This window comes from Theobroma cacao, chromosome 9, assembly GCF_000208745.1.
Source record: "Theobroma cacao cultivar B97-61/B2 chromosome 9, Criollo_cocoa_genome_V2, whole genome shotgun sequence".
Lineage (NCBI taxonomy): Eukaryota > Viridiplantae > Streptophyta > Magnoliopsida > Malvales > Malvaceae > Theobroma > Theobroma cacao.
The window spans coordinates 31,819,803-31,841,927 of NC_030858.1; the positions used below are offsets into that span (position 1 = coordinate 31,819,803).

Consider the following 22,125-nt stretch of genomic DNA (forward strand, 5'->3'; position numbering starts at 1 on the left):
TCTTCACTAATGTAGACCAATACAAAGCTAGGGATCAATAAAACTTTATAAAGCTTGTATTGTATGGCTAGGGTCAAGGTATGATAAAGGATATTAATGTGGCTCAAATCACTCTAAGTACATAATTATTCTAGGACTTATATATAGAGCTCTATTTTTTTCTAGAACACCTTTTTTTCCACATTTGAACTTTTCTTTCATTCAACACACTTTTTTTTTGTAATTTCACACCCCCAAACTTATTTTCTTTGTATTGTATGTAATGAGGTTTTTTTTCATATTTTGAACTTTTTTTTTTCACATCAACATCACCTTTCCACCTTTTTCAACATTTAGCTCAATTTATATTTCCTAAAACAATATACATGCTTAGGAGTGAGGGTTGCAAAATTGGAAAATTAATTTTAAAGCTAGGCTCAATATTATGTAGTTAAACAAAGAAAAGGGAAATTAGGCTCAAAAGGGGTATACTAGGGATAAAAATTTAAAAGGTTGGCTTTTTAGGCTCAAACAGTCCAAAGATGGCCTAAATCATCTCTTGAAGTAAGTATTGCCTAAGATTTTACCTCAAGAGAAAATCAAGCAAATTCTAGAATTCATGACATAATCTAAAATTCACATCAATATAAACCTTATCTAGATATTCACAATAATTCAAAGTAAAAGATATAATGTTTAAAATTGTGAAAATCACATCCTAACAATTATACTTAACAAAAAAAAAAAATTAGCATGAATCCAAACAAAACCTTATTTACCAAAGGCTAAAAATTCAAGACAACTAGTTATTATCATTGGATTGAGAAATAAAAAAAAAATTGGTACAACTTTACTCTAGATTCCTAAAATTTAAACAAAAAATAAATTCATTTACCAGCTAATCCTAAATTATTTATAAATCTAGATAAACATGCACATAAAATTAAATTTAAAACTTCCACAAAATATTTATCATTAGAAAAATAAATTCATCCCCCCAACTTAAACTAAACATTGTCCTCAATGTTAGAAAAAATAAAAAAAAGGTAAAGAATACTCCCTGATGATTGGATGAATTTTTGAGAAGCTCTAATCCTCATTTTTATTGTTATCATCACATTGCCATTTGGATGAATTTTTTTTACTACAATAAATAAATAAATAATGTAGAGAAATAAAATAAATAATAAATAAAAATAACTAAAAAGAAAATAAATAAAAAAAAATATTTTTTTTATTGGGTAATGGGTAGTCCAAACAAGAAAAAGGAATTGGGTTTGGTCAGTGAGCTGCTTAATGTTGGCAGCCTAATGGAAGGTGGTGGGTGGTGGGCTAGTACAAATGTGGGGGGAATTGGGTTTTGTTAGTGGGCTGCCCAATGTTGGCAGCCCAATTGAGGGTGGTGGGGTAGCCCACTTCAAAGGGGTTGTGGCCTACCCCATGTGGGAGCCACAACCTACATCCAAAAGGCCTTTTTTTTTTTTGTTTTTATGGAGCCACAGCTCATGTTGTTGGAAGACTGCTAAGTCGCGGCTTCCCATAGTGGGAGCCACTGCTTATCACTTTTTTTTTAAAATTTGTTTTTTTCCTTTTTTCATTTTTTTTTCAAATTTTTTTTGAATTTTTTTGAAATATTATTTTTTATTTTTATTTTTTTGACACGAAAAGTTTTTTTTTAAATATTTTTTTTGAATTTTTTTTTGAATTTTTAAAATTTTTTAAATATATTTTTTTATGAACCTGCACAAATAAAAAAAGTGTTAATAATTTAATAATTAAATAAATAAAAATAAAAATAAAAATAATAAAATAAAGTAAGTTAGAGTGATTGAGTTGCCTCCCAAGAAATGCTTCTTTATAGTCACTAGCTTGACTATGATACCCCATTTTGCACTACTTTATATGGTTCGAGATTTTCTTTATTGACCTTGACTTCTCTGACAAGTCTGCTATAAATCTCAATAATATCATAAGGATGAATCTTTACCACCTTAAACTTGTTCCCTTAATATGGTCTAAGATTCCTTGGGAAAAGATAGAGTTGTGAATCAGAAAGTACTACTCGCTGTCTAATCACAAAATTAAGATAGCTGAAAAATTGTGGTGGTTTTGTCTCAAGAGTTGGCGCCTGCATTGTTGAAGGTGGTGAAATAGGCTTACCTTTACCCTCATTGACTGAATCCACTTTATAGCAATTATCTGTATAGGGGTATTGAGTTGCATTGAACAAATTAAATACCACTTCCTTTTCTCCAACTTTGAAAGTTATTTTGCCATTATTCACATCAATAATTGCTTCAACTGTAGCTAAGAATGATCTTCCCAAAATAAGAGAAATTTGAACATTATCTTTAATCTCAAGCATAATGAAGTCCACCGAATGTATAAATGCCAAACTTTAAGCAAAACATCCTCTATAATCCCAACTAGGTGCCTAATTGTTCTATTTATTAATTGCAAGGTAACTGTAATAGGTTGTATCTCTTGAAATCCAAGTTTTTTGGCAATAGACAAAGGCATTATTGAAACACTAGCACTTAAATCACATAAAGCTTTAGAAATTTTAAAACTACCAATAGTGCAAGGAATAGAAAAACTCCCTTAATCTTTAAGTTTTGGTGGAAGCTTATTCTGGATTATAGCATTGCACTTTTCAGTGAGTGCAACTGTCTCAAAGTCTTCCAATTTCCTCTTTTTGGTCAGGATGTCTTTTAAGAATTTAAGATAACTTGGTATTTGTTCTAAAGCTTCAGCAAAAGGAATATTAATGTGTAGTTTTTAAATACCTCAAGAAATCTCTAGAATTGTTTGTCAAGTTTTTGCTTTTGAAAACGTTGAGGAAAAGGTGGTGGAGGTGTGGGAGCAGATTGTGATTTTTCTTTTGAATTTTCAGCAGATTTTTCAACCACAATATCTTTTTTAGCATCTTTTTCAATTTCTTTCTCATCAGATTGAATTGAAATCTCAAGATTTAATGCTTGATTACTTACCTCTTTACGTACCTCTTTTCCATTGCAAAGAGTGATTGCCATACAATGTTCCTTACCTTTTCTTCTTGGGTTGGGTTCAGTATCACTTGGTAAGGTAACTTGAGGTCTAGTATTTAAAGCATTGGCAAGTTGGCTTACTTGAATCTCAAGATTTCTAATGGAAGCTGCTTGATTTTGAATGGAGGCATCAGTCCTTACCATAAATGCTTCAGTCTTTGTTATAAATGCATCAGTCTTTGTCATGAATTGCATGAACATATCCTCCATTGAAGGCTTTTTTTCTAGCATAGGGGCTCTAGATGGAAATCTAGGGAAAAAGTTTGACTTAGCTGCTAATGAAGACCCTTGATTGTTATTCCATAAAAAATTAGGATGATTCCTCCAACCAGGATTATAAGTGTTGGAATAGGGATTGTTTTGTTGCCTATTTCCAACAAATTGACAAGACTTAGAATAGATGGGACAATTGTCATTGGAATGTCTTTCCCCACAAAATTCATATGTCATAAAGGAGTTTTAAGCAACATTAACACTCAGTTTATCTATTTTCTTTGTGAGAGAGGCCAATTGTGTAGAAACAGTGTTCAATACATCTAATTCATGAATTTCAGTAATTTCTTTTGTATCCAATCTTTCAGATGGCCATTGATAATTATTAAAAGCTATCTCTTCGAGTAAATCATAAGCCTCATCAATGGATTTACTCATAAGTGCACCTCCAGCGGCAACATCAATAGTAGTTCTAAAAGGTCCCAACAAACCATTATAAAAAGGTTAAACTTGCAGCCACTTAGGTAATCCATGGTGAGGACATCTTCTCATCAAATCCTTATACCTTTCCTAAGCTTCATATAGTGATTTAGAATCAAATTGCATGAAAGAAGTAATAGCATTCCGCATCTTTGCTGACTTTGCAGGTGGGAAGAATCTTGCTAAGAATTTTTGAGCCAAATCATCCCAAGTATTAATGGAACTAGTAGGAAGCGAATTTAACCAGCTCTTTGCTTTATCTCTCAATGAAAAAGGGAAAAGCTTCAATCTTATGGCATCATCAGTAACACCATTGGCCTTGAATGTATCGTAGATTTTCAGGAAATTTACAATATAAGCATTCGGATCATCATTAGGCAAACCCCCAAACTGAACAACAGTCTAAATCATCTGAATGATTGATGGCTTAATTTCAAAATTGTTGGCTTGAATAAGAGGTCTTCGGATACTATAGTGGAGATTTTGCAGTTGTGGGACTGCATACTCCCTCGAAGGCTTAGTCTTCGTTTCTTGTTGATTAGCCATTGTTTTACTTGGAGCAATTTTTTTTTTCCTCTGAATTCTATGAAAAGTTTTCTCGATTTCTGGATCAAAAGGAACAATTTTCAAATTTTAGGCTCTTCGCATACAACGACCAAAAGTACCTGAAAAATTAAAGAATAGAAAAGTCTATATTAAAATTAAGAATGCTTGGTATTAATATTAACAAGAAAGAATTAAAAATCAATTCCCCAGCAACGGTGCCAAAAACTTGTTGTTGAATTTTCTACTCACACAAGTGCACGTATCGCAAAGATAATATAGAGATGAGTAGAGTGTCGATCCCACAAAGAATTGAATTAATCCTTATTGTTAACTACTAAAATTAATACACCTTAATTTTATCTAAACAATTAAAAAGAAAGATTTTAAACTAATAAACTAATAAGTAAAACTAAAACTTAGTCTAAAATCTATTAGCAAATTTACTTTATTAAATGTGAATGACTACTAGACCTAAGATTATAATATCCATCAATACTTTATCTAATTATTGTCTCTCTCTCTTAACTTAGTTTAATGGATTAAGTTGCTAACCTAGAGTCTTAAATTATTTACAAGTCTCTGTCGAGTTTCTCATAAAAATACCTTTCCCAATTAATTTACTACATGTCTATGCAAATTATATTGAAGAAAGATTCATTAAGTTTGTGCTCTAATTTTGGCTACGTATGGCTTATAGGTGTATGTCTACCCTATATGCAAATCAAACCACCTAATCACTAAGTGTATTCGATCATACGCTATTTTATTCAAGGTCTACCTAAATCTCTTTCGTCAATGTTTAACCTAGGTTTTCAATTCAATCTAATTGGTGGCCAGTCAATTAGAAGTATCAAGAACAGAATAAAATAAACAACTTAAATCCATCAAACATAAATAAAAGAGAGATAAATAATTTAGACTATATATTGAGTTCAATCGTAATCTTAGATTAAAAACTTAATTCCCCATTAAGTCATACATCATCATTGAATAAAATTTACACATTAAAACTAAGGAAATAAAAGAATAACAAAAAGATAGAAAAAACCAAGGATTGTCTTCTTGATCTCCAAATCTCCTTGAATTCTTCAAATTCCTTCAATGACTCTATAGCTTAATTCTCCGATGTCAATTTGGTGTTTTTCTTGCTTCTTTTTTTCATCAAGTCTTCCGAAAGGTTGTTTTTATAGGCTTTGAAGTTACGCCAAATTGGGTGAAGAAAGTAGTCAACTTCAGTTGGGATGTCCTCATCAGACTATGTAAGTCAGAGCCTTGCACAATTAATTAATAGAAATTGCAATTACTCTAAGACTGTTACAGTGTACCAAATTCGACAAGATTTTGACCATCATACATGCCGAAATGGTGAAGTGGCAGACATAAAAGTTATATATTTTTGTCTTATCTTTCCAATGGTTTAAGAATTACTTCATTTGAAACTTTGTAGAGAAAGTTATGACCAAAATACCGAAGCATGTGTAGTGCAAGTCTGCACCTCGAAATTGCTCTCCTTCTTTCACTAATATTCTTCTTTCAAACACCTACAAAAGCACAAATAAATCAATAACAGCATATCTTAACCATATTAAGACCAATTTATGCATAAAATTAATTATGATTAGATTGACTCACCTAAAATAACTAATTTTAAAATAATTAAATAAAAACTACTAATTTTTATGCATTACTACAAAAACTAAGCCAAATTATTATCAAAATTACGCTCAAATAACTCTACATCATAGAGTTATCACTTTCAGATGTGTCACATCAATTGCAACTACAAGACACATTATATCCCTAAACCCCTAGATACAAGCCCCGTTTAGCCAGAAACAATATTGAATCATTGTGCCTCATCAATAGCCACTGTAGTGATTGTACCGAGATTTTCTCATTTCAAAATATAAACATACGAGGGTAGTAGTTGAAATGACTTCTCCGAGGGACCGAAAACAAGCCTTTCTGCATACTTCTTCGCTTGCCAGGCCTTTCCATACAAGCATTACAATTCCCACACAACCCTCATGTCACAAATTATGTCCTTAAGTTTCAATGCTACTCCATTAGCCTGAAACTTGTATGACATAAGTTCACCAATTATCTACGCATTCACGATTCAGAATCGCCCATGCAAACCATTGACAGTACACATGTGTACTTTGTGGTATGCCTGATCTTACCAATATTCTCCTTCAGGTAACTTCATTGCACGCACACTAAACTTGCATGCCTTGTCCTTACAAATAACCTCAAAATGAGCTTGACATGACCTTTTTACTCTTAAACTGCTTTTTTAATACTAATATGTTCAAAGGTCTTTTCAATTCGGCCTTGAAGGAAAACATTTTTCCTTTGTATAAACAGTCATTGGCAGATGTCAACTCCTCAATGGTAATTGTTTGGAAAGAAAACCTTTTGGCACCCAAAATAAGCCATGTACGAGATACACATGGATTTCCCTTTGCTCGATAACTATCATTGGGCAATGTCTTAGGTGAATGAATCCCATTGTTACCAGCAATAAGGTTATTGTATATGGGTCATCGCACAAAACATCTCATACATTAACACCTCCAACATGTTCCGTTTCACCTTCAACATCATTGCAATTTGGAATGTCATTGTCATAAAGCCAATCATCATCTAAACTGTCATCATGCCATTCATCAGGCCCGCTATTAGAATCGTCATAAAATCTATCTGCACCGATAGGGAACCAATCCTCTTCACCCTGATCAGATGCAGTATTAGCCTTGAGTGTCACAATGCCATCCTTGAGCATCGTAGTGTCATCCTCAAGTGTCACAGTGTCATTTGAAAATGGCATTACACCTTCTATAGTTTCATCAGATGGTTGCATTGGTTAGATAGAAACAAGTAATTGGTTCGATGCACATATTGATTGAAATTGTGTAGCCAACTTTTGTGTGTCTATTGGGTTGCACAAACTCATGTGCATACGTCGATTGCAATGTCACAGTGTCATTTGAAAATGGCATTACACTTTCTATAGTTTCATCCGATCGTTGCATTGGTTGGATAGAAACAAGTAATTGGTTCGATGCACATGCTGATTGGAATTGTGTAGCCAACTGTTGTGTTGCACAAACTCATGTGCATACGTCGATTGCAATTGTTGTGGGTGGGACCGAATGCTGTGGTATATGTGAGGCACTATAAATCTCAATCTGATTGATGTGATTACCATGTTGTACAGCTTCTTCATATGGCATAACATTTGTATGGCTTTCCTTAATGGTGATGTACATTACCAAAACATTCCTTTGCTCAAGTAGAATTAATGTAACATCTTCCTCGTCTTTAAAAATTGGGTGTGATAACTCTCCGAGTGTATTGATCAATGCATGTAACTCAATCTTGTGAATCTATGAGTTTACCCTAACAACATCTTCAATCAACTTCATTAAGTCAGTAAACGACAAATCACTCATAACCCCTTGTATTTGTGACTCACCACCCTTGTAAATATCCTCGACCCACTAACCATCGTGTCTTATCATAAGTCGCACAATTGGCATGCCATTGAAATTTTGAAAAAAAAAATGTCAGTCAATTTGCACATTACATACCATATTTTAAAATTTTGCTACACGCCCTATCGAAAACATGTTATACGTCATGTTGAAAAAATTTTGTTACACGGCATGTTCAAAACAATGTTACACACCATTTTGACAACATGTTACACACAATGTGCATAACAATTTTCTACCCGCCATGTGCATAACAATGTTGCTACCCACCATGTTCAAGAACAGTATGCTACAAGACATTTTTTAAAGAAATATTTCTACATGCCGTGTTCAATGATTTTGCTACATGCCATGTGTAATGATTTTGCTACACGCCATGTGCATAACAATTTTGCTACACACCATGTGCATAACAATTTTGCTACACCATTTTCAAAAGAAATATTTCTACAGGCCATCTTTAACAAAAAAAATTTTACACCCCAAGTACAATGATTTTGCTACACGTTATATTTACTATACATCATGTACAGAAAAATTTTATTATACGCCATGTACTAAAACATATTATTAAAAGCCAAGCTCTTTCAATATATTTTTTACATGCCATTTGCATTAGAGATGTTACATGCATGACGTGTAACAACTATAGGAAATGTTCTAATTTACACAGAAAGTTTAAGAAATTAATGGGGTGGGTTTTTCATCAACTTTTTGATTTTGTGAAAAGCAGCAATAAACCCAATAATATACATTGATGTCATCTCTGCTCTAGGGTCAGTATATCAACGACGATATAGTGAAATGTCGAGAGATAAATCACAGCATGATGACGATGGTGCTCAACAGATAGCTGGATGGCAAGAGAGATTTGACAGAGCTGAGAAAGCTTAGAGAGTTGATAGAGTTGAGAGAGTTGAGGAAGTTAAGATAGTTGAGCATATGGCGGGAGGAAAATATTAGGAGATTAATTTGCCAGAAATGTATTCAAGGGTATTTTTGTCAACTCATGCTAAGATTGGATAAAAACAGTTAACTTTATATCGTAGGCTATTTTTTAAATCACCTTATCAAGAGGGTTATTTCTCACAATTTCCTCCTCAAAATATCTTTCTTGATCTCAAACCTTGTTTTCATATTCGGCACATGCCTACCTTTTCCTTTTTCCTCACATTCGGCTTGCTTTTCTACTTCGTAGAATTAAGAGATCTTTGAAGAGTTCAAAATTTCTTTCTTGGTCTCAAGCCTCGTCTTCATACTGAACACATCCCTACCTTTTCCTTTTCCTCAAATTCGACTTAAGTGAGCGAAGGTATGAGAATGAATACGAGGAGAAAGAATCTATTTGTAATATTTTTTGTAAACATGAGGAGAGATCTAACCTTACCTATATATAATGAATTCTTGCTACCACTTATCATAATTCATTTTATTAGATCATATTATGAACTATATAATATTATCTTTTTTATCAAGATCAAATTAATTTAGCATAATTTTGATAAAAGACAAATATAAATTAAATAATGGGTCCACATTTTAATTATTCAAAAAAACTAACAATTCTGCACTTGGATTATGTTATTTAAATTCATAATTTTGAAATACAATTTTTCTTAAAAACAACTCATAGTCTAGGACAAACTGAAGACTTATGGGTTAATTAAAACAAAATGGTCTTGAGACTACTACAACCACCGTTCTCTTCAATAAAATTTTATGATATCGAAAGATAGCAATAACTGCATGTATAAAGATATATATATATATATATGTACATCACTCAATCTTATTAACATGAACTCAATGCTAGAGTGTAGCAATGAACAACAACACTTTTTTGATGATCTATTTTCATAGGTTGTATTCATTTGTTAGTCACTTTAATTTCCACTTTATGCAACCCAAGTTTGGAAAAGAAAAACTTTATAGTTTATTCAATAAATTTGTATATCTACCTTACATATCTCAAAATATATTTTATATGTGAACTATACAACCTTAAAGCTATCAATTTATACCCTACTTATGCTTAAAACTAACACATGATAAAAGAATTACATTATTTTTAGGAACAAAGTTTTGTAAGAAAAATTTCGTAAAAAAATAAGGTGCCATTATTGACGAAATTCTGATGATTCTCCAACCCTTTCATAATTTTTGTTTTTCTCACCTATTTTTAATAAAATTCCGACAAATACAGTTGGTTGAAAATTTGTCATAATTGAGGTGCGCGCTAATTCAAAATTTTTTACGAACAATCTTTTGGTAGAAAAATCTGTTGGAATATCATCCTATCAACAAACTGGCATTTGATGCATTTTTTTGACAGAATTCCCATCGACAAGTTCAGGTTAATTGTTAAAATATATATTTTTTATTTTGTAAATAAAGTTAAAAATATAAAAGGGGTGAAATTCCCAAATCAAGGCCGTAGCTCAAATTCTTCTTAGAACCCTAACCCAGCCATGAAAACAATGAGGTTTATTGTTGGGGAAAGAGCTATTCCAATTTGTGTAACTTAAAATCACACTACCACCAAACATATTTTCAGAAACATCAGTCATGTGTTGCTTTCTTAGAATGATGTTAATGGAAAACAACTTTAAAATATGTTGAACAAATTATGAAATAGCACTTTGATTTAATAATAAGTGTCACCCAAGTTTACTAAGATGGTTGGTTTAAATTATACAATTGGTCTCCATACGCTACGAAAATAATGGATTTAATCCCTATACAATAATTTGTGTAAATTAGGTCCTTATATTTTGTGAATTTGTTAATTATAATCCCTAACTCTAACACAGTTAAATTTAACGGTTAAGTACGCTGACATGGCGTTGACTATATGTTGATATGACATGACCGTGTTGATGTGGCACAATGCTGACATGGTATAATACTAACAAGTCCACATGGATTTAAAAAAAACATAACAAAAGCACCCTAACCCTAAATTAAATGAGATTTACAAAGAAAGAAAGAAAGAAAGAAAATTAACAACCCCCCAAAAATATATTAACAAAAGCACCCTCACATGAAACTATCTTCTTCCATGAGTACCACCCTATTTTTTTTACTCAAGTGAAGAAAAAATAAAATTAAAAAAATTGAAAATAATAAAAAGGAAAAATAAGAAAAAAAACAAGAAAAAAATTTATTATGGAAATAACTATTTTATACTCAACTGGCTATTTAAGGTTTTCCTGCAACAATCCAAGAAACTAATTTTAGTTTGCAGAACAAAACAAAAGCCAGCAATGAAAAGTACCCACAAGAAAACTAAAGTAAAATATGTTTTCATTTTGTAAAAAACTGACAAGAATCGAGAGGATTTACAAGAGAACTAATTATGCACAATCAACCTTGCACCATTCAGAACCCAAAAACATATTAACAAAACCTTATAAAATCTCTAATTCTTCTTTGTTGTTTTATCCACCAAAATCTCTCGACTTGTCCAAAACTCTTTGAAAATTATGTTCACTGAGAATTAAAATTCAAAACAAGGCCAAGAATCATGATCATACTTTTCTTAAATTTCAACTATTTAATTCCAATATCAGTTGTTTCTCCCTCTTAGGTTGTTAATTTTCTTTCTTTTTTGGTAAATCTCATTGAATTTAGAGTTAGAGTGCTTTTTGTTATTTTTTTTAAATTCATGTGGACTTATCAATATTATGTCATGTTAGCATTATGCCATGTCAACATTTGTCTCACATCAACATAATCATGTCACATCAATATATAATCAACGTCACGTCAACATATTTAAGTTTAGCAATGTTAGAGTTAGAAACTATAATTAACAAGTTCACAAAGTATAAAGATCTAATTTACACAAATTATTGTATAGGGGCTAAATCCACCTTTTTTATAAAGTACAGTGACTAATTGCATAATTCAACCAAGGTGGTTAAGAGATAAGGTTAAAACTTTATAGGATTGATGTTTTTGCTATTTACTGTTTATTTAGTTTTTGGAATATATTTGATGTATTAATAATATAGAGCTTCTATGCATTGTCCAACCACAAAAAATTACCACTTCATTAACGAGGTAAAAGTAAAAATAATAAATATAAAAATGTTAATTTTTAATGAGTTAACCCATTTTTTTAAAATTTTCTTCTCACCCTTCTCTCTCTAATATCATTCTATCAAAGGGATTCTATTTCTTCCCATGCTGTTGATGGCTCTCTGTCTCCCTCTCTTCTTCCCACGCTACCTACTAACGCTAGCTTTTTATAATGAACAATCCCACTAAATGGTGGGGCTTTTATTTTGATGAAAAGTTTTTAATTTTTCCATTTAATTGACTTGATTCATTTTGAAAAGAAATTGAAAGTTTGAAAGGGTGATTAGTGGTAGCGGTAGTAGTAATTTTGAGTGATGGGTTTTGATAGATTTAAAGCATTTGCTCCATAAAATTCTCTTTACTTTACTTCTAAATTTTCGGCTCCATATGATTAAACGCATGTCTACTTTGTTAAGATAAGCATTTAGAATTGCAAACAAAATGTGAAAATTATAAGGGTCCATTAAACATTAAATTTATCCCCACTTATTTAAGCTACATCAGATATAAAAAGTATATACTATCAACGCATCTAATATAATCTCTTATTTAAAAAAAATAACTAACAAAATTATCAACTAAATGTAGCTTAAATTAGTGGGGAGAAATCACAAGTGAAATATCCTATGGCCCAAGTGTTACCAAATAAAAGAAATATATTTAACAAAATTGATCTTTCATTTTCAGTTTTCTCAATCCAAAATATAGTAATTATTTTTACAGAAAATAGAGTAAAACTTTAGAACTGCAAAATTTCGCCAACTAAACACTGAACGCTATTTTCTTTCCCAAATGGGAATTCCTTTCCTTTTATTTCATTTTTGGCAAAACATTTTCCAGTTGCATTTTATCCTTTCTTTCTTACACAATTTTCACTTGCTTTTTAGTCGTTAATAAAAAGCCATCATATTCCTACTCAAACTTCAACAGAAGGAACTGCAAACTTGATCCTTATCATCTAGTAATGCTTGTCATCAAATGAGGCATGAACAGGTTAGACAAATTAAGTTTCAATCATTTGACAGTGCATGATTCCTACTCATAAGCCAGATGCCAAACATAACAAGATATGCACCTAGGATTCGAATCCACAGAGAATGGCATAATTAAATCAAGTCAAACAAGGCCAATTTTATAATACTAAGAACAGATAAAGTTCAAAAATATGACCATGTGGTCTCCATTACCGAAGAAATGAGGCCTAGGTATCATCAGTTTGTTTTCATCGAAAGAAAAATTCGCATGTTATAGCCACCTTTGCCAAACTGATAATACTCTTTCAACCTCTAATGTGACTAGGGGTACATTTCAAATCAAGCTGTAATGAGGTTTTCATTCTCATGCAAAAGAGGTATGTCAAGAAGAACATAACATGTCTAACTACATACATTCAAACCAAACGTTAGAGAAAAAGACACAAGGACCAAACAAGGAACCCCAGAGACTTGTTATTCTGGTATGCCTTCATTATGTTTTTCCACAAGCAAACCATGGCTCGTATAAAAACTATGTCAAAGAAAGCAATGAAGACAAGAGCAGCATCTTTTCTCCCTCTTGCATCCGATTTTCTGCTAAATTAGTTGAAAAAGCAAGCCCATGAAATGCAGCACTAACTTAGGATGAAGGAATCAACAATATTTCCAAATCAAGCCGTTTCAACAATCAGAATCAATTCCGACCTCGATCTGACAGGCAGAATTTTCCTTGTTGAAAAGACAAATCTGTTTTATATATGAAACCTGAGCCCTACTAGTGTTTTTCTCCTTAAGATTATGAGCCCAGGCAACTACTAATGTTTAGCAGGTTTTCCATATATACTGCCACTAAACAACAGTGATGGAAGTATAAAAGCTTCACAATATGAGAAGATAGAAGTTATCGAAACAAGCATTCTTCTTTGAAGTGTACATTTATAATGAGATGCACCAAAATTGTGTGTTTCATATATTTATTAAGCTAATTCTAGGTTAGAAAATTTGTTTAAGCTCTAAACATGTTGCTCAAACGGCAATGATAGTGACACCATGCCCCATCCCTATATTCCAACATTCTCTACTCCAATAGTAAATTTTGTAATTAATTAAGATCCTGAATAATCATGATAATTCATCAAGGGACTAAAAATGTACTAATAAAGCAATGTGGCTTCCAAGAAGCTTGTAAACAGACACCAATTTCATGTATCGAAAAGGTAAAGTCAAACAAGTTGTTTTACCTTACCGTTTCTTTATACCTCTCACATATTAATTGTTTATTTCCTGTATATTATCTTAAATGATGTCCCCATATGTATTAAGTTGCCCCACATATTTGATACTGTGCTCTCTTGTAAACACAACTCTATTAATAGTTGGTGCTTCTTCATTTCCCATGTCTCTCCACCATCTCCTACGGGAAGAACGAGCAAAAAAGTATTTCCATGGAGAGGGAACCCAATTTAAATTTTCATTTTCCTCCTGGTTTTAGGTTCCATCCATCTGATGAGGAGCTCATCATTCATTACTTACAAAACAAAGTGACTTCACGTCCACTTCCAGCATCTGTAATTGCTGAAATAGATCTGTATAAATATAACCCATGGGAGCTACCCAGTCTGTGTTCTGCACTATCTAATCATCATGTATTCATTTTCCACTCTCTAATATAATCAAGTTATAATACTAACTTTTTATCTCCTGTTCAACAACCTTATTCTTTGCAGAGAAAGCTTTGTTTGGAGAAGATGAATGGTATTTCTTCAGTCCACGAGACAGAAAGTACCCAAATGGAGAAAGACCAAACAGAGCTGCCGCTTCGGGTTATTGGAAGGCTACCGGCACTGACAAGCCTATACTCACTTCTTCTGGATCAAAGAATATTGGAGTCAAGAAAGCATTGGTCTTTTACACAGGTAAACCCCCAAAAGGAGTTAAGACAGAATGGATTATGAGCGAGTACAGGCTGTTGAAGACGATCATTAAGCCCTCAAGATTAAAAGGATCCATGAGAGTAAGTGGGCACGTTGATCTACATAACACTAGTTACCAAAATCTTTTATAAAGCATTTTAGGATAGCTTCTTCTGCAGTAAAAATGCACAACATGAGCAACAGAAAATTCTGTTACCCTTTTCCCATGTTTACTGTCTTTATTTCTGTCAGGGTTAGAGAGCCTGAAGCCAAACTATCTAAAATTATCTTCAATGACTTAGGGAGCCACTATCTACATACAATCTCTAAGAACCTAGGGAGATCCGATTATGTTATGATACTCATAGCAATACTCACTTCAGGCAAAGCCAGAACATGCGAACTATATTCTTCCTTCTGGAGATTCTTTACTTCCGATAGTCTCATAGAGAAGATTATAACTTGTGTGTATTTCCGAAGTATGAGCAAATAGCATCACAGGATGTTGTTGTCCCATACTGCAACTAGATATATAACCAAAATTGCAATCCCAACATCATGAAAATCATTTTTTAAAATTTTAGATCTAAAAATTCTTAAAAAATATCAAGAGAAGTCAAACCTTGTCTTGAAGATTAAAAATTTATCTGACTATTGAAAAGATTCACAAAATTTATGAAGCAATCCTCTAAACATTTTAAAATCAGTGCAACTTTTGAGGTTTCTTTCACTCCAAATGATTGAGCTTACAAAAATGAGCCTGGTCAGTCAAAAACACCATATGGCACTTTCATGTATATAACTATTTCTCAAGACCATGGTTTTCAATAATGAAAATAAATGGGACCTAGATTTGACTTTGGCAGCATGATAACAGGGTATTTTTCCCCTCTGACCCCAGACCACAACCCCCCCTTTCTGAACTCTGCTTTCCATGTCACATTCATCAGTCTCAGATCGCTAAACTATCATGTAGACCACTTTTGCAAAGGCTAATCCTAATACATGCATGAAAAAAGTTGCATCTTGTTTCCACAGCTGGATGATTGGGTGCTATGCCGGGTTCGGAAAAAAGGCAACATAACAAAAAACACATTTGAAGTTCAAGACAGCTGCAGCACAGAACTGATGAGGTACTCACCCACGATTGAGGAGTTACATCCAACATTCACAGACTGCAGAACTGACATGATAACAAATTGCCTAAACCAAGATTGCCAAGTACTAGCTTTGTTACTTGCTAGTCAAGCTTTATCTCCTATGGAGACCAATTCAACAGCCACATTCCATGGAAGCAACGAGAGCAACAGCTTTATTTCAGTTTATGAAGAAGGTTCTGATAAAGTGAATTTGCCGACATTAAATCCTTCTTTGGACAATTATTTCAACCCACTGACAAGAAAACTTAGTCTGGGTAATAGGGAAGAGAATCTCCTTCCATCTGACAAGAAGCTGAACAATGACAAAAGAAATGAGGATTTTCTACCTATGAAGATACTGTCCAAAAATGATATGAACTACTCCAGCCAAAACCAATCTCAAGATGGGATCTACAACCCCTGCCCATCAGATTCCATTATTGAATTCCAGGATCTTAATAATTGGCCTTCACATACATATTCTTAAGGCAATGAACAGTTCAAACAAGCTCGATTCATCACTGAATTGATGCAATCAGGAACTTAAATTTCTGATTATGTACAGAAAAAGATGAAGATAAGGGCACATAGGAGTGGCTCACCATACTGGTTGCTGGCAGTGAGCAAAACTTATGAGCAGTCTATGTGTTATGCGTTGTTCTTGTGATCTACAGGCGAAGAATGTAAGTAGTGGTATATTTGTCAGCTTTCTGACTTGAAACTGCAGTAAAATTGACTAATATTATTGCTACAAATAGAAAATGTCTCTAAAAATTACACAAAGCTGTCAAAGCAAATAACTACTTTTTTGGCACAGTAAGCCAGTGCTACAAGCAATCACATATTTTATTGACGTACAAAAAGATCATGTCCTGTTACAATAACATAAAAAATCTAGCAGTGAATAAAATCAACCAATTGAAAACAATTTCCTGGGGGCATTATAAATGAATAACAGGCTGAGTGTTGAATGGGTACATGAAAACACCACAAGCAATGGAAGAATTTTGTTCCATACAAAGTTGTAATCAATGAAAGCCGTAGAAGAAGCCTTTAAAATCATTTCAGTGCAGCACACTGCCACAGAGAAAGATCTCATTAGAAAATATTCTGGATCAAAAACAGAGCAAATGAACAGATAAAGTAACATAAACAATTGTCAGATTATTTGCTTGGCAGAATCATTAAGCAGATTTAGAATGAAGCAAGCCATAAAAGCGAGACATTCACTGCATCAACTAAGTTAAACTTTTCTGTAGGTATTTAAAAAGAATTGCATCAACTTCAAAAACATTATAATTCAAATATTGCAGGCTCAAGATCAGCATCTATTAGCTAAATGACGACCACTTCACTACCCGTCTTTGATTCAATTAATGTTTAGAGTAGCAATTGTTTTGTGGTTTGCATTTACTGCACTAAAATCAAGCAAATCACATAAACTGGCACTGTGAAAACTTTTACTTAAAAAAGGTTATTGCAGTTACAATAAGATAACTAGCATCTTTATTTTTGCATCAAAGAGAAACTGACATCTTAATGGCTATTAATCATTGAAACGTCCTGCTCATTGATTCAGTTTGTGCTGAATAAATAATGTTATGAACTGGTGGCAAAAACATTTAACATTGGCATCTAGAAACAAGATCCTAAGCTCAGAAAAGCATGAGGATAAGATAGGGAGCTTACTTGTATAAAGAGGAAGCAATTCCTAGAATTACACACAGCAGAATAATGTCAATGCAGAAGTTTCGGCTGGATCTTATCTGCAAGAAAAGCAAAAATGCTATTTATTGGAACCTCTTGACCTCTCCAGACAAAAGATGTCTAATGAGTCCTAGCAAATTATGGAAGGAACTTGACAATTGAAACAATCATTTGTATGAATTACCTCAGTAACAGTTTTCTTGAGTCTAACATTAGTTCTTTTAATATCAGATGTTGCCTTGTCCACCTGTAAAATCACCATAGGAACATTAAATGATGTGTTATAATTCTTTTCCATGGTTCTTTGTTTATAAGGCCAAAATAAAAAAGACATGGCAAATAACAAAATTCTCACCTTTGTATCAATTTCATCCATTAGAGGAACTTGTCTATCTAATTCCTGAACATATTAAAACGAATAATTAATCTCCTGTTGCTACTAATACCATCACCAAACTAGAATTATATGCATAATAACAAACCTCATTCATGTCACGAGCTATATTTTTCAGTGCATTCAAACCTTCTGATATAATATCAAGACCTTCATCCTGCGCACGTGTTAAACATAACCAAATGATAGTACAGATAGTTGCAGCCACTTGGCTTACAACCTTTATGTTGCAAAATAGATATTAAAGATATTGTAAAAAGATGAAATATGAGGAATCTAACATGCCTGTTTCATTTTTCTCATTTCATATTCTTGTCTAAACTGATTTGACTCTTCAGTTTGTTGAGAAAAATCACTATCAAAGCGCTCCTCTGAGGTTGGATACAGGGGTAGGGAAAAAGTGAGGTAAAAAATCAATAATCAATTTAAAAATGAATTTAAGATAACTGTGACTTGGGGAAAAAGCATCACCAACCCCAATTACCTGATGAGTCAAATTTGATATTTTTGCGAGATGATGAAGTTCCCCATCCAGCAGTCTGATTTGCAGCAGTTGTAGACCCATCTGAAATGGCTTTAATCCTCTCGGGTAGCGCAAGAACCAGATCAAAACGAGTTTCTTGATCTTCTTTTGAAATTCCCTTGACCTGAAATAGATACCATTAGCATTTTCAATACAAGTCGACTGTCAACCTTCAGTATTCTTGAGTTTGCATAATCAACCAAGATGATGTCGAACTTTTAGAACATAGGCAAATCAGTGCCTAACTTTCTTGTACTACTTCTCTAATTCCAATTATATGCTTACTAATACTTAATTTTCTAAAGAATCTAGTTCTACATTATAAAGATGAAATAAATCATTATTAAAGTGAAAGATAAAATTTTAACAAATTAAAATAACTAAAGTTTTTTTCTTTTTCTTGTAGTAGAAGATTCCAATGCCTAAATAGTGTTAATTTCCACTCTTAGAATAAAAACAATGACTTAAAAAGAGAAGGAAAAAAATAAATATTTTTGGAGCTTAAATAAAAAGCTTATAGAAACAGAATTAGACCTTCTTTTTAGCCAATTTTTGTAGCTTAGGAACTTCCTCCATCAATCGAGCCTTGAGTCGACGAATTTCAGCGCTCATTGCCACCGCCGCTGCTCTATTTTTCTCCATCGATACCATCTCAGATTTCTGCATTTATTCCGATAGAATTATATTTAAAAGTAACGCTTAAAGTGAAAACAAGATAAAATTAAAAAAAAAAAAAGAAGGAGGAGAGGAAAGGAATCGAACATGGAGAGCTTTATCAATGTCGGCTTCGACGAGAGCATAGAGGCGAGCGAAGGAGTCGTCGCCAAAGGCATTGACTTCGCAGTGCTTCTCGGGATCGTACTTTTCATATTTCTTACAGATTTCATCGACTCGGAAGAGGATGTCAATTACAGTCATTTCTTAATTTTGGTTTTGGAAAATGGCAGGAGGGAATGCGATGAAAGAAAGAGAGAGAGAGAGGAGAGAAAAAATGGGGTTTCTCTCGGTCCATTGCTTTCGTGTTTCGGTGTTGTTTCTAAATTTGGAGGGTGGAACTGTCGGGTGGAGCGGATATGTTGTTATGGGTAGCTGGAAACGGAAATAACAGCGTGGACACCGCGCCTAATTCTTCTGTTTTCATTTGGCAGGGTTCCCTTTTCTCTGTCATTCGCCACCGCCGGCTCTCACTCCCACCTTCCCTGTTTTCTGTTTTTATTTATTCGGACGACGTTATCAAAATATAGTAGGTACAGGGAAAATGCATCATTGAGGTATCAATGTACAGTGCAGAATGTGCATAACAACATAAATATATGATCCACTCATCTGAATTTGTTTAGATAATCGTAAACGATCATGTACTAGTGTATCTTTTTAAGCATATATTAGCAGTTTTTTAAACTCTAAACAAGCACTATTATTAATTGGCAAATGCTTAAAAGGATGATTAGTTAAGATGATTCAATATTAAATCATTTCATTCATTGTGTTGCTAAATCACATTATCTTAAAAAATTTAAAATCAAATTGTTAGTATTGATTAACTTAAATTTTTATTATTTTCGGATTTCCAATAAAATAAGGAATTGCCAAACTGATGATTCTTTTAATGAAGTTATTACTATTATTTCTAGAACAATAAAACTTTTGTCAAAATAAATTTCAAGACAAATAAATGATTTCAACTCTCCAACTAAAGTCCATATATGCAAATTCACTTATGGATGATTTCTATTTTAAATAGTCCAATAAAAAGTCATCAGCGCTTAACCCAAAAGCTTTTTGCCGTGGAAGTAAACAAATTAATGGATTAAACCAATTCCTTATACAGCTTTTCGTTTTTTCTCAAGTACAAACCTTTTAACTGGGCATTAAAACGCACCACATTAGATCATCATGGACCATGTACATAATTAAATGTTCTTTACAGTATTGGATAATTTCTTGTTTTGGAATGATAACAGTATTACTTGATTAGATAATTCAACAGAGCTGATAATTAAATGTTCGCTCAATCAACCGACTTTCATCAATCAAGTAATTAACATCATCCTCTGGCTATTATACACCAAAAACAACATCACTACAAAATTCCAAAGGCACCCCGGTGGGTTAGCCAACTTTCCCTCTTTCCGGCCTTATCAGAGCTGAAGAGACAACGAATTATAAAACAACAAAAATTTACCTTTTCTTTCCCAGTTAATGCAACATTCAAATTCGATTCTACCAGAAAACAGTAGCAGTAACTACAAAAAATCTAGTTTCTTAGTAATTCATTTTCCTTGCCCAAATGATTCAAGAAAGAAAATGTCAAGCAATCAATGCCTTTCCTGAGGCTGAAATTGATTCCAAAACGGACCCAAAAAGTCCGACTTCTCAATTAAAGCTAGTAAAAAGAAGAACAAAGCTGCCACTTCTGGAACTTAAAGAAAAAAGTTGGGGAAAAACGAAACAGATTCATTTCCCTTCCAAAAGCAAGTAATAACATGAACGATATTAAAATTCACCGCATCAAAAACACCAGATAATTACAACCTTGCCATCCATCATTTACAGAGCTAAAACCAAATCGGTCAAACGCCAACCTAAAAAAGAGGAAAACAGTAGGATTTCAGTAATCGATTCAAGAGCCGATCAGTTATTCGAAAAACAGATCGGGTTCGGGTCGCGAATCATGGTCCAGCTCCGTTTTTGGCGCGATAGAGCTTGCCGAAGACGTGAAGAGCGGTGACAAAGCCAATGAAGCAAAGACTCATGACGAGGACAACGGTAGGGGAGATCTTCAAGCCTGGAGCGTCGTCGGTGTAGAATCGGAGCATGTTGCTTCCGGAACCGGAGGCGGCGGTGCTTGTGGCAGAGGCAGAGCCTGAGCCTCCGACAAGCTTTCGGCGACGCATACCGGCTGTGGCGGCAGCGGAGCCGCGAGGAGCCATGACGCCAGGACGGGACGTGGAGGAGGAAGTGGAGGACTGCGACTGAGAGGAACCTCTTGCCATGGTTTTGGAGAAGTAGATGGTAATGTTTTTCCTATTTTCTGCGAGAGGGATAGGAGATGGAGGTGAAGGGGGAAATACGGGGGTAAAAGGGTAATAATCTGAACGATCAGGGGTCGTTGGTTAATTATGAGCGCTGATGATGAGGGTTCTTTGTGGAGTATGGGTCGGGAAGGTTCGGGCGTTGACGCCGTATATATCGCAGGGCGTAAATACTTTAATCAATGTGCTTGTTTTTATTAATTAATCTGCTTAATGAACTAATACTTGCTAATTTATAGGTTAGTGATTAATTAAGGTGATAACGGTTGGTTAACACTAACACTTTTTTCTCTTTGAAAAGTAAACGCTAGCACTGTTAGTTAAAATACTATTTAAAAAGGCAAATGTTAATAGGTAAGTGAGTGATATAAAAAAATATAACATAAATTTACATTTAATATATATTGATAATGCATAATGCATAATATTTACACTATCATTTAATAACGTAATATCATCTCCTGAATATTTAAAAATTACTCAAATTATAATTGTGTAATTAGATAAAAATAGGAAAAAATTTTAAAACCTATAACACTTTGATCTCTTTTATTTCAAAATAATATTTTTGATTTATGTGAATGCGATATTTTATCTC

General features: G+C 33.3%; 3 protein-coding genes across 3 annotated transcripts; 1 reads left to right on the forward strand and 2 right to left on the reverse strand.

The window, feature by feature from the left end:
- LOC18590072 (NAC domain-containing protein 83) lies at positions 14,210-16,439 on the forward strand. Its single transcript, XM_018127457.1, has 3 exons — positions 14,210-14,433; positions 14,544-14,830; positions 15,768-16,439. The coding sequence occupies exons 1-3, from the start codon at positions 14,262-14,264 to the stop codon at positions 16,353-16,355; spliced, it is 1,047 nt and encodes a 348-aa protein (XP_017982946.1). The 5' UTR covers positions 14,210-14,261; the 3' UTR covers positions 16,356-16,439.
- On the reverse strand, positions 16,542-19,709 carry LOC18590073 (syntaxin-72). The gene is made up of 9 exons (XM_018127470.1): positions 19,255-19,709; positions 19,027-19,152; positions 18,454-18,616; positions 18,255-18,340; positions 18,058-18,126; positions 17,931-17,975; positions 17,760-17,822; positions 17,558-17,634; positions 16,542-16,589 (listed from the first exon to the last, which is right to left on the reverse strand). Exons 1-9 carry the CDS (start codon positions 19,408-19,410, stop codon positions 16,571-16,573), a joined length of 804 nt encoding a protein of 267 aa, XP_017982959.1. The 5' UTR covers positions 19,411-19,709; the 3' UTR covers positions 16,542-16,570.
- Positions 20,801-21,657, reverse strand: LOC18590074 (protein transport protein Sec61 subunit beta). The gene has a single exon (XM_007015372.2). The coding sequence runs from the start codon at positions 21,486-21,488 to the stop codon at positions 21,165-21,167; it is 324 nt and encodes a 107-aa protein (XP_007015434.2). The 5' UTR covers positions 21,489-21,657; the 3' UTR covers positions 20,801-21,164.

Excerpts from the sequence above, each read along its gene's own strand:
- LOC18590072 (XM_018127457.1), top strand. The coding sequence starts at position 14,262 with ATGGAGAGGGAACCCAATTTAAATTTTCATTTTCCTCCTGGTTTTAGG. Across the intron at positions 14,434-14,543 it reads TAACCCATGGGAGCTACCCA|AGAAAGCTTTGTTTGGAGAA; the intron begins GTCTGTGTTCTG and ends TATTCTTTGCAG. Across the intron at positions 14,831-15,767 it reads GATTAAAAGGATCCATGAGA|CTGGATGATTGGGTGCTATG; the intron begins GTAAGTGGGCAC and ends TTGTTTCCACAG.
- LOC18590073 (XM_018127470.1), bottom strand. The coding sequence starts at position 19,410 with ATGACTGTAATTGACATCCTCTTCCGAGTCGATGAAATCTGTAAGAAA. Across the intron at positions 19,153-19,254 it reads ACATTGATAAAGCTCTCCAT|AAATCTGAGATGGTATCGAT; the intron begins GTTCGATTCCTT and ends GAATAAATGCAG. Across the intron at positions 17,976-18,057 it reads TAGCTCGTGACATGAATGAG|GAATTAGATAGACAAGTTCC; the intron begins GTTTGTTATTAT and ends TAATATGTTCAG.
- LOC18590074 (XM_007015372.2), bottom strand. The coding sequence starts at position 21,488 with ATGGCAAGAGGTTCCTCTCAGTCGCAGTCCTCCACTTCCTCCTCCACG.